This window comes from Vicugna pacos, chromosome 34 (assembly GCF_048564905.1).
Source record: "Vicugna pacos chromosome 34, VicPac4, whole genome shotgun sequence".
Lineage (NCBI taxonomy): Eukaryota > Metazoa > Chordata > Mammalia > Artiodactyla > Camelidae > Vicugna > Vicugna pacos.
The window spans coordinates 7,892,098-7,904,667 of NC_133020.1; the positions used below are offsets into that span (position 1 = coordinate 7,892,098).

At 38.8% G+C, this 12,570-nt stretch overlaps 1 protein-coding gene across 12 annotated transcripts in view; it reads left to right on the forward strand.

Moving 5' to 3' along the window:
- SOX5 (SRY-box transcription factor 5) overlaps positions 1-12,570 on the forward strand; it is a 377,294-nt gene that overhangs the window by 351,690 nt on the left and 13,034 nt on the right. For all 12 annotated transcript variants that reach the window (XM_072954196.1, XM_006199937.3, XM_006199939.4 and 9 more), the window contains one exon: positions 11,118-11,226. In XM_072954196.1, coding sequence (XP_072810297.1) covers positions 11,118-11,226 — 109 coding nt within the window. The remainder of the gene's footprint in view (positions 1-11,117; positions 11,227-12,570) is intronic.

The following is a 12,570-nucleotide window of genomic DNA, read 5'->3' on the forward strand; positions in this document are numbered from 1 at the left end:
GGTCTTCACTGTTACATGTCCAGGTCTTCTACCTTGTCTGTGTTACAGAGAGTTAAGTTACATACAAGCACGTGTACAGGAAAACATTGCGTGGCGCCAGGTTAAATCAGTAAAAATGTGGGTTCACATATGTGCTCTCTGCATGTTGAGGCCGACTTCTCTACTGCTTTTGTATATAAAATAGGCATCAGAGATATACACGTACCAATGCATACATGTAATTTTCAAGGCAGAGAATGTATTCATCAAACATTAGATGCCTGCAATGTGCCTGAAATCTAAAGAGCTACACATGCTATGAATCCATCAGTAACTGCACAGAATAGCTGGGGAAATAGCTCACATCCTTGTGAGATTTGGTTAAAATTCTTTGCAAATTTCCACAGCATAAGATGAAAATTTGGTGAATAATATATATTTTTTAAATAATGAAAGCAGTTTCTCTTTCCGGGGTCAGTCATGTTCATAAGAAGCCTTACCACGTACTGTGTAGATGGACGTGTACACCAAGCTTAGTTTGCTTACCGTGGCACTTGGAAACTCTTCCTTTACAACCTTCTCTTCTCTGCCATCGTCAGCCCTTTCCTCTCCCTTTAACAGAGTGCCAAACATGAAATGACAGTGACCAATGTTGATTTAATGTGGATGTTTAATAATGAAAAAAAGTGTGTCAGTCCCAGCATTAGTTACAAATGGCAGTAAGTGTATCGGATGGCAGCCCTGTAATAATTTTACATCCATCATTCTTTCCTGATGCTTCGCTGGCCATCTGATGGATGGAGCCGGCAGTGTTAACTCTTCAGAAACTGACAGTGTATCTAGTTCAACATTACTGAACACGTGCTCCTTCCCCTCGACAAGGAGAAGGCATGTGAGGGATTGTGAATTACAGGTTTGATTTGAGAGAGTGAATGTGAAGGAACTCAGACCTTTGCATTCAGTGGCAGATACTACAATTAATTAATGATTTATGGATGGCTTTTGTAGTTGTTGCTGTTCGCTAAAATGAATTAGAGAAGTCAGATCAGACCTAGACATTTCAGTGGTTAAAGGAAAAACTCCATGAAGGAGGAAGTCATGTTAGGTAAATTGTTTAGGAGGAAAGGAGTTAGATCATTGCCACAGTGCGACAAAACAGGAGCTTTTTCTAGGGGTGCTGTGTGTGTCCCCAAACTTCTAAATCCTCTGATTAGAATTTACCTAGGAACAAATTAAAATAACACAAATGATTAAGATTTTCTCTCTATAAAAAGGAATATATAATATTTTTTAATCTCTACATTTACATGTAATTATTTATTTCGTGACTTTAATGAAAAGATACACAAAATCTGAAGTTGAGTATTTGCCTTTTTATTCCCGGAGTCTCTGTACTCCGAAAATGTGTATACAATGGATGGAGAACTGCTTTCTAGGCAACTGATTATTAGAAAATCTAGACCAGCTTCTTATGTGCAAGTTGGCATTTGCTCCTTAGGTTTTCTTTTCCTTTGTTTTTCATTCATACAGCCTTCTTAATTCTGAGTGTCTTAGCTAGGGAACACTTCTTATGGGACAGGAGGGGCGAGGAAAGCCCCTTAGTGAATATTATCAGCACAGAGCAGCCAGTTTTCAAAGACCACGACAAAAAGGCAAATAGGTATTATGTCATCACCCATCCATCACTCTGTATGTCAGCCTTTCAATAATTCCAATCGACATTCTCGACAGGCTGGTGCAAGTTAAAGGGGCTGTTTGTTTCTAGAAATTGAGTATAGGCTGTCTATAGCCTTTTGTTCCAGATGGTTTTCTTCTGTGTCTTTTCATTTCTTTCTTTTTCTTTCTTTTCTTTTTGGGGGTATTTAATTGAAATACATGCCGAGTTTGCAGACTGCAAAGATCAGAGCTGTTTTCGTCCAGCAGTGGTAACTATGCATTAAACATTTTGATTTGTTTGAGCTTGAAGTTTAGTCCTTTTTTGCCATTTGCTTCATGGAGTTTGTGTATATTTACAGCCTCTGCATTTAATGGCCACATGCCTTATTTTCACAGATGGCCAGTGGAAGACTTTTTCTTTCTCTTAGTATAGCCTGCTTTCAGCTTTGCTACACTTGTCACAGTGCCACTACTTACAGCTAGCAAGTGCCCACGCTTGGTGGGGAGCAATTATGGTGTGAGTTTTTAAAGGAGCTTTTTAAAGGTTTTTTTTTTTCCCCAGTGAACTTTTTATGGTTTAATTTTCTAGCCTTGAAAAGCTGTGCATGTTTTCAAACAGAGAGTCTTGTGTTCTTTACATCATTCTGGTGGAGGGGTTAGTGCAGGATGGTCCAATAAAATGAGACACACAGGGCATGCCAAATTGAGCTTTCAGATAAGACACCCACAGGCCTCTCCGATGATTGAAATTGTCTATTCATCTAAAGATATAAGGATATGCTCACAATAGTACTTCTGAAGAGAGCAAGTTTGAAAACACCGTGTGGAGAACGATCTAGATATTTTTAAAGCTCATTTCCATGGAGCGTAGATAACGGACTAGAAGAATAAAACCATGACTATGCCGAGGTGATGGGGCTGTGCGTTTACATGTACGTCCCACACTTCGGATTGTTTTCAAAGTTTCTATAAGTAAAACAAGAAGCACTTTTGTTGTTGGAGCAGGAGTGCGATTTTTAAAAACCTAGTCTAGTAAGAATGGTCTTTCCTTCCCTCTCCCTTGTTCCCTGCCTCAACACCAAGGTCAGACGGCTGTCTTCAAGACAGGTAAACATGGAGGCAGTGAAGGAATCAAAGGGACATTTGTTTTTCAGTTACCCTCTCATATTTGTAGGTACGTTGTATTCTCCAGTGTTGTTTACTGCAGGCGACTTCAACAATATGCATTAAAATTATGAGGAAAATGTCCTGAATTTAGCATTTGCTTCAAAGAACCTCATTGAACCTTCCTCTTTTACGAATGGGAAAGGCTGGCTTATGCATCATAGGAGTAATAACAGCTATTGATCCTTATTTTGTATCTTACCTTTTCAAAGTGCCTTCACATCAAATATCAGTCTTGTAATATAAGCAAAATAGTATTCATATCTTCATTTTAAAAATAAATACAACTTGAGACGTGAGATTGTTACAGGAATTCAAGTGGTGGGTCAGTTTCTAAACCAAGGTCTTCTGGCTCCAATTTCAGTCTCTTTTCTAAAGGACCACACTTAAAGAAGTTAAAGTAACCAGTGCCTGTTTGATTAACTTGTACCCCAGAGTTGGTCGTATGTTAAGTAATACATAGGTAACTGATGTACATTTTTGAGGGTTTATCACAGAAATCTCCTTTAATCAATCAGCCTCTCCACAGTTTATGTAGCCCTTTTCCTGTTCTTTTCCCTGTTTCTGCCCCTGCCTCGGTCTCCCTCTCCTCACACCACCCCAGCCCCTTCACTAGAGAATGAGCTAGAAAACAGAAAGAATATGTTCAGTCTTATTTACTTAGCTTCTCACAGCAGCTCTCATAAAATATGTGAAGTTCTAGCTGTTCATTAAGATGAGATTTTAAGTATCTATTCTAATCTAAATTTTTTTGCCCTTAAACTACCACAGATAATTGAAAAGTGAACTATACCCCTGGTGTTCCTGTTTCTGCTAGTCAGGTCCAGCGTTTCTGAACCAAACCATTTCTCCTTAAAACAGTCCAATTACATTTATTTAACTGAGGCAACTACTGGCTACTGAGGCTCCATTCATAAGAATGCAGGTGGTTTTATAGCTTTTATTCCATGAAAAGGAAAACTTAGAGAAATAATTCCATACATTCCTATAGCTCAGCAGCTGAGTTCGCCACGGTTTATAGAACAGTTGTCATCAGACAACACCCAGTTTTGTGTTTACATCTGTGCCGCCCTCCCACCTATCGGACATTCTGTGTGGGTTGTGAATTCTGTTATTTTTCTTTGTTGGCCCCCTGTTTTTCTCACAGTAAGCCCTCTGATTTGACTCGGTGTGCACAGGACCTATATCTGCCCTGGTGTGAAATAACAAAGTCTTTGTTTTGTTTGTTTTTAGACTTTGGCTAAATGCTGAATATATATACAGACATTTGAAAACATGGGTTTTTAGTTTTTCCCTCTTCTTCCTTCCCTCTTCCACATTGTACAAGCCATCAGCACCACTGTGACAAGTAAGCAAGGGCCAGTATTTTACCGTGATATCACTCATGTGTACCTTCTTTGTGAATGGTGTGTTTTCTGCAGACTCCTTTGAGTGGCTGTTCTGTGCATTACACCCCAGACCTCAGTGACTTCTCCCTCTCCGGGGCAGTAGTGTTGAATTTGGTCCTGTAACTGTGTGTTTCACAATTTCCCTACATCTGTAATTCTGATTGTTATTGGACAAGCTTTTCACAAATATATTTCAAGAATCATAATTTCTTGGGTTTTGTTTCATAATTGGAAAGATCTTCCTTGAATTTAAGAAAATTGTTACAGACTTCTCAATTACAAATGGAGTCCTTTACATTTTGGAGCATAATTAACGACTCCAGAGGACATTATCATCCTGGATAGAGAAACGTGTATAGTTTCATACATTTGTCAGAATATTTAGTTTTGCTGGAGGGACTCCAGTCAAGTGGGACATAGAACTGAGACGAAATGAAGAGGGCCTTTAATTCAGCCTGCCACCTGACATTGAATTGCCAGGCAGGTAGTCATGGGGCCAATACCTGAAAACCTCCAGGAAGGGGAACCTTTTTGCATCCTGAGATAGCCCACTCAGTGGGGAGGCAGCTCTTTTAGATAGCTCTTCTTTCAGGGATTCATTAGCTTTCACCTGATGCCTTATAGCCATTGGTCAGTGTTCTGTCTCTTGACAACATATGGCTAAATTCTATCTCTTTTTCACAAATAACGAGGCTTGATCCTTTTTAAACGTAGAGGTTCTTAAGACACTTAAAGACAGATTGTTGGTCTCCTCTTCAACTCCCTCTTCCAAGGTCCTGTGCAGTTTCTCCATTAGGACAATGAGGATATTGATAGGAACATAACCCAAAGCTGAATGAACTCCGAAGCGCTATGGCTGTCGAGCTCCCCTGGTCTGCATTCCAATTTTTGCAGGAGAAGAAACTAGACCGTTACAACATAGATTGTTCTTAATGAATCCACACTAGCTGCTGCTTGTTACCGCATCCTCTACTTGGTGCTCTCAGCTGATCCTTCAACAACCAGCTCTGCCTTTTCTGGAGCATGCATTAAGGGCGCAGGTCATTGCTCCTCAAATTCTCTTTTCATTCATGAAAATCAGAATTGATCATCTTTCTAATATTTCTCCCACTTTAAAATCAGTTCTTTAAAAAAATCATAGAGATTCATCAATTTTTATCCACAAGTCATTTTCCTATCTTGGGAAGTTTTTCATCCAGAGTAAGACTTGAAGTCATAGAAGCTGTGTGTTTCCTTTGAAACAATTCCATCTATCTTCAGTCACATAATACTTCTTAAGAAAACTTGATCTGCCAATACATTTCACTTTGATCAGATTGCCTGATGAAACTAAGTTTCTATGAAATTTAGCAAGAATTGCACTTCAAGGAACATTTCATGAAGCTGGCTACCAACATTCGCAAGAGGAAATAAGATTGTGAAACAAAGTTATGGGTTCTAAATTCATGATTTTCACCATTAGGGGAATCTCTGAATTTAGAAGGGGAAAAAAATAGGATTAGATAAGGCTTTTTAAAATAGATAACTAGACCAAAGGGTGTTTATGGACCTTTCCAACCTGTGAGCTCACAGATCCATACGATTCTCTGATGGAGAAAATGAATGGGAAATACTCCTAAGGCGTACTAGACTTCGGCGTACCAGAGTGTCTACAAATACCCTAATGGACAGATTCACATTTGATCAGAATAAAATTAGTTAAAGATTTCTTTAGCTTGCATTTTTGAGGGTGTTGTGTGTGTTTGTGTGTATTTGTGCGTAATTTATAAACAATTTACAAGAAAGCTTTCTCTCCCATGTGTGTTGTTAGATTATGTGGGTGGGTGCTTATTTTTAACAAAATGGCCATCTCAGTAAACGGGGGTGAAACCGAGAGATTGAGGGGGGGTCTTAGACACAGCCCTTGTTTCTTTATAATTTGCTTTACTTTGCTGATGAAAAAAAATCTCCAACTGATCAATCTTATGACATTATAAATAATCTTTCATCTTCTTTGGTGGTCTGTGAGGTTCACATAATCAGAGGGTTAAAAACCTTTTTTGTTTCTTTCTTCTTCCCGTGTCATTAGTATAGAAGGAGATCATAAAAAAGTGCAGCCAGGAGGGGTGTAACTGTAAGTGAGTCAACATTTGACAGTCACACTCTATTCTGTCATTTCATGGATGTGCTTTTTATGAGTTTTATAGCTTTGTGAGCTTTATTTCAGGGATGTCCATTATGACAGCTAATCCACAGCTCATCTCTCTCTCTCTCTGTGTGTGTCTGGTAGGGAGCAAAGCTCATCACTTACATAAATCCCATTTTCAAGAAGTGATAAAGGAACCATCTACTCGTGCGCTGTTTGACTTAGGCTTCGATAACTAAGGAAATACCTACTTTCTATGAAGTACAATTTTTGTTTGTTTTGACTGCTCTATGAAATATTGACAAAGGATGTGCATCTGAGCCTTCATGAACACAGTGACGTTTTAGTTGTTTTCCGTAGAAGGTAAAGTAATAGACTAGAGAACTTTTCAATTTAAATTTGTACTAAACATGGTGCTGTAAACCATCATGCTTGAGCATTGAATGGAAAATTTAAAAAGATTAAATACATCGTCAGAGATGATGGACAAGAGGAAAGAAAAAAATCTCAACAATTTTTAGAGTTGTTACCAACATTCTCCTTTTTAATGCATATTTGTCCACTGCTTGGCCATGGACCATAAAGGCTCATAACCACAGCAGGATACTTAATACTCATATCTGAACTAATTATTCCTGTCATTCTTGTATATTGGAAAGAATCTTTATCTTTTCTATTTCCTCCATTTACTTTTTCCCCTTAATATTAAAGGCATCTTTTTCATTGTTTAAATTAACGAAAGCTATCATATAGTTAAACCCCAGTTTACAAGTTAGAATTCTGAAACTCAGGGAGGTTAATTGATTGGAGGTTAATATACCTAATATGTATGGCAGAGTTTGGTTAAAATGTCTTGTTCCTGATCCCAAAGCCATTATTTTCTGTATTTTCAGGTATGTCCTTTTCCCATTAATCTCTGTGGTCTTGTGCCATTCAGAACAGAAAGCACAGGTTAGAAAGCACAGGTTTACTGACCACTTCTAATCAGCTAAGTAGCCACATCTCTTTAGATATTTCTGAGCTCTCCTTGTTGATTCCCACCACCGCCTGGTGTCATGTGCAAACAATAAACATGCTGTTTTTCATTATGCACGTCATTGGATAAGCCACAGAGCCCAAGACCAGTTGCCAAATCCCCTAAGTGAATATTAACACATTAATAATAGTTCTTTGAATGTTGAGTTCTAGAGTTATTTACTTGACCCCAAGAAATTCTATTGTCTAAAACTTTCTTGTCTTCTGTAGATGAGATACAGTTCACTTGAGTGTTTGTTCAAGTCCACATAGGATCACAAAAATTTTCAAATAAAAACAGACTTTACCCAGTGTTTCCCCTTGATCTTAGTAAACCTGCAGAATTGTGTGAGACCTGGTTAGCCATCTGGGACTCGGGGAATTCTGGTTGTTATCCAATAGCTAGTTTGGGGTTTATTTTTTTTCCCCCAAAAGAGAAAGCATACAGATCATCTTGTTTGGTCCTTATTTATAAATCCTCAGGACCATTTCATTTTGGTTACTTTGTAGTGATTAATCTGTTTGCACTCTCTACTCTGATGTTCCTCAGAGCAGTTCAGAATTTTGGCCAATATTTCTTTAAATGTGCATTTTGTTTTTTTCATTTTTAAATAGAAAAAAAAAAATAGAGGAGAGAAGACGGGTGAACCTTGAAAGTTTCAGTCCTGCTTTGGGACACGGTCGAGCGTAGGTGCCATACTGGGTTTGTGCTCAAGAACACTGACCTTAAACTGGGGGCCTGGGGAGGGGGTCTTTTTTTGTATAAATTCTTGACTAAGGTGCTTTTGATCAGTTGGAACTAAGAGTGTATACGTTTGGTAAAAAATTGTCACTTGTGCCCAACATTTTTTTCTGTTTCCACAAGCTCAATTTCTTTGGTGTTTCTTATTTTCAGCATCTTACCATTTATCACCTCCCCACCTGATATTTTTTACTCTCATTTTGTTTCAGCTGCCTCTGTTTAGAAAGGATTAATTTAATGATAAGAACTCTGAAAATGAAAGTATTGCCTTTTCAGTAATATTCGCACATTTGAAAAGAGGCTTTGGAAAGGGAAATATTCGACCCAGGATGCAGAACCACAAATGGTCTTGTTTTAGATGTGATAGGGTATAGGGGGCCCTTTGGGGAGGATGACAGCCAGGGCTGGGCGGGCTTAGAAGAAGTAGGGTGAGAGGGGTCTCCAGTGTATCAGCGTTTGTGCTTCGTAACGCTTGGCTGATTCTCCTCCTGTACGCCGGAGTAGATACCAATTTAAACTTTTGAGAACTATTCTTAAAGCCAGCTCATTGTTTTGGTGGTTCAGTATGTTATCTAGAATCCTAATCCCACATAGATCTGTGTCTACCTCTGTACATAAGAACTTAATATGAGCCTTTTTACTATGGGATCAGTTTTCATATGGAATTATACAGCTAATGATTTACCACAGAAGCACAATATTTGTATATACCATGTATTTACCATATAACATTTGAGTTTTACGATAGATCCCCTCACCGCGATTCCATTATGTGTTCAGAATTTATCATCAGCCAGTGTTCAGAAATTTGGCAGTGTTACCACTTTGATTTACGTGCTGTTGTAAGGTGTCTTAATTAAAGGCACACCGTGCATTCTCCAGTTCCTACAGTCACCTCTTATTTTCGCTGTTCACTTGTCTGAGAATTAGCCTAAACGACTATGCAAAAGGTCACAAAAGAAGGGCAGCTTACTGTGTTTACTCCCGCTGTCTTCCACTGACATCCTCTGAAGAACTATCGTAAATTCCACTTTTGGATAACTAATTGACCCATCTTATTATACTTTGTGCTTTAGAGGTAGCTGATTCAAGGTTACTTATTGTAAAACAACACAACAACAACAACAACAAAAACTGCTTGTGACTTTCCAGCTCGTCATTTGCTGGTTTTAGCTTCTTGTAGGATGGCACAGGATCCATACAGCTGAGCTCAGAACCTTCCGAGACATTTAACATTTCATTTGTTTTCTACTCCGATTGCCTTCATTTTATTTTTTTCTCCTCGAAAGACTTTACTTCAAAATGGAAAACCCTAGAAAATATGTAGCACTATTGTCCTGTCCACTGTTAAATCAGAACCTAAGAGACTGTCTGTGCTGAGTGCCTTCCCCCAGGACAGTAAAGTCTTCATTGACCCAGGGACTATCAGATCATGTTGATGGAATGTGGGTTTTTTCTTAACGTAACTGTCTTCTATTTCAACAGCTACATTTACTATAAAGAGAGCCTGTTAAGCTGGTGTCTGTGGTGCTTCTGGGCTCAGCTGAATATATATAGCAGACTCTCTCGGCAAAAGAAATTCAGAACATAGAAAGCAACTGAAAATACGATTTCATACATAAAACAAATTGAGTGAGGGTCTACATTTTTAAATATATCATTTCTTTCAACTTTAGTACTACATAATCCTGTAGAACTAAAGTTGATGTAAAGTATTTTGTTTCCAGTTCCCTTACTGTATTTTATAGTGACTGACAGCTTTAAAATATTTTTTCCATTAAATCATGTTTAGACTTTGATGAACAGAGACGTGGGTTCCAGGGCCACTAAATTAAGAGACTTTTTCATCATGTGTGTACAACTGTAACACTGTCGGAGAGTTTTGTAGAGATAAAGTCTATACTTACTGTATGAGGAATTTCCATGCCCTCTTGGCTCTTGGTGGGAACATTTGTTCGGCCCTTTACCTGTGATACTATCTTAAATAGTTGATTATTTTCTGTGAACATTTTATTGTGTTAATAGCTGCTCCACAATTATTGTGGCTTACTTGTGTAATTCGTGACTGTGTTCCTTCAAAAATGAGGTGCAAAATTATAAAGAAACATGAACAAATTTTATGAAATCCAATAGGTGCTTTCCTTAAAGCTGTTTGGAACCACATCATCCTCAGGGCAATGATGGGGAGTGCTAAAGAAAGTTGTAAACCTTTTACTGTATGCTTTTCTGTTCTTAAAATTACCCAATTACTTAATTTGAAAGTAGTTTAAAATCTCTTGGGGTTTAGATTAAGCATTAGATTTTTCTTGAAAATAATTTAGTTTGTAGTGCCATGTTCTCCATGCATGAATTCAAATCATGCACTGCATGCTTTCAAATGACTTGATGTCTTTGCAGATCTAATTTTGGTATATTTGTATCTCAAATAATTCGCCAACTCAATATTTTGGCTTAGCAATCCAAATCAAATTGTAGTCCAAGTAGCAGGCACTCACATTGAATGTACAGAGACTTGACAAGCAATTAGCAATGAATATTTAAACGTCTTCATTACCCTTGCATGAGGAATGCAGATGGCATGTAGGGAGATGGCAACAAGAGGGCACTACTGCGAATTATGGTTCTATCATTTGGTCACCTGACTATTGGAAGACTTTCTCTGGGCCCCATGCCACTTCTGTACTTTTACTGTCTGGCTAAAAATAAAGCAGGCCTTCCAAATGTTGTAAAAACAGGTTGCTTCCATGAAATTTCTGTGCACATTTTGTGATTTGGGAAGGTTGTCTCCAAGAATCCCAGCATACCTCCTTCAGGCTTATCAAAGCCAAATGCCAAGACCATATAGGGGCTTCTAAGTTCCTTCAAAACTCCTGCTGATCATTTGCTTCAATTACCTCAGTATCATGGGCTGAACGTGCAAAGGTGAATAAATCGACATCTCATCCCTTCCAGAAGCGAATGTATTTATTATATGCGGCCCAAGAAAAAAAAATCTTTGAATAATTATAATTTCCAGATTGAGTCCTCATTACAAATTTCTTTTTTAAAGGAAAAAACAACACTGGAGAGTCTGACTCAGCAACTGGCAGTTAAACAGAACGAAGAAGGAAAATTTAGCCATGCCATGATGGATTTCAATATGAGTGGAGATTCTGATGGTTTGTGAAATTTTTCGCATATATTCCTGTAGCATGCAGAAGTGTCTATTTAGTGCCAATTAAAAGTAATAAAAACAACATACAAGACAGCCACCTCATACCCGATTATTACAAAAAGAGCTCACATAGATTGGGGGGTTCCCCTGTGCCAAGCGCTCTGCCGAGTGCTTTGCATAAATCACCTCATTACTCCCCTTAGGAATTTGGAGTCATTTTTTCCCAAGACTTCCGGGCTGTAAGTGCCAAAGGCAGGTCTTGGATTCAAGATCACGTGGTTCTAAAGCAAATGCTCTCAGTCACCATCTTCCCCATCTCTCTCTGCCCTATTTTTCACACCTGAAACAAACCTTTCAGAAATGTGTCCCTCTAAGCTCAGCTTTAAGTTTTCATTGTCAAACCTGGACGAGAACACATGGCTCAGAGGACATTTTCAGGATGGTTTCTTGCACTTGGGAGCCCTTCCCTCTTATCCCATGTGCCATACAGTCCGGTGCCCTGCCTTCCCTCTGCACCCCGTCTGGGACTCCAGCTGTGCAGCCGCATGCTTCCCTCCTGTGCCTCAAGACTTCAGTCGTCTGCAGCATCTCTGAACATTCTAAGCATCCACAAGGACAACAGAAAAAATAGATGCTCTAATTCGAATAGCATAGCAAAGAGGGAAAAAGGAGGTGTGAGTCCTCTTACACTGAGTCCTAACGAGGGGACCTCACTCCAGTGTCAGGTGACATGCACGCATCTTAAGAGCACAGCCCTCAACTTTGTTACTATGGCAGAAGCTCCCTGCATACAGAAGAGCCTGCACCAGGGCAGACCAGTGAGAAGCGTACTTTAGGACAGAGGGACTTCTGTGAATCCCCCAAAATACACACCTGTCTACTCTGTGCCTGGGGGCAACTCTGCTTTTAAGTCCAGTTCTGAGCTAGCCAAGGGACTAGCCAGACTTGAGCATGTAACCAGGTAATTCTATCGAGACCAAGTTTTACTGAATTGGATATCCAAGCAAAGTCTGTGTTCTTCTAGCCCATTATATCCAAACATTTCCTTCTATTTTCTGCTTTGCTTAGGCTAATTTAAAGCTGGCCTAAGTTTATCTTACATACAAAGAGCTTGTTTAGCTTTGATGAAGTCACATAATGTTCATTTTATTGCTTCTGTTGCTGTAAGGTGTAAGAACAAGGAAAGACAGATGTGCAAATGATCATTTGCTAGTTACAAACCCATTTTAGAAAGATGTCACCATATATTAGCACTCATTTTTGTCAATAAAAAGACAATTACTGGTAATAACACATTTCATAAATTTTAAGTTGTATTAGCATGATAAAATATACCCATGGTAATCAG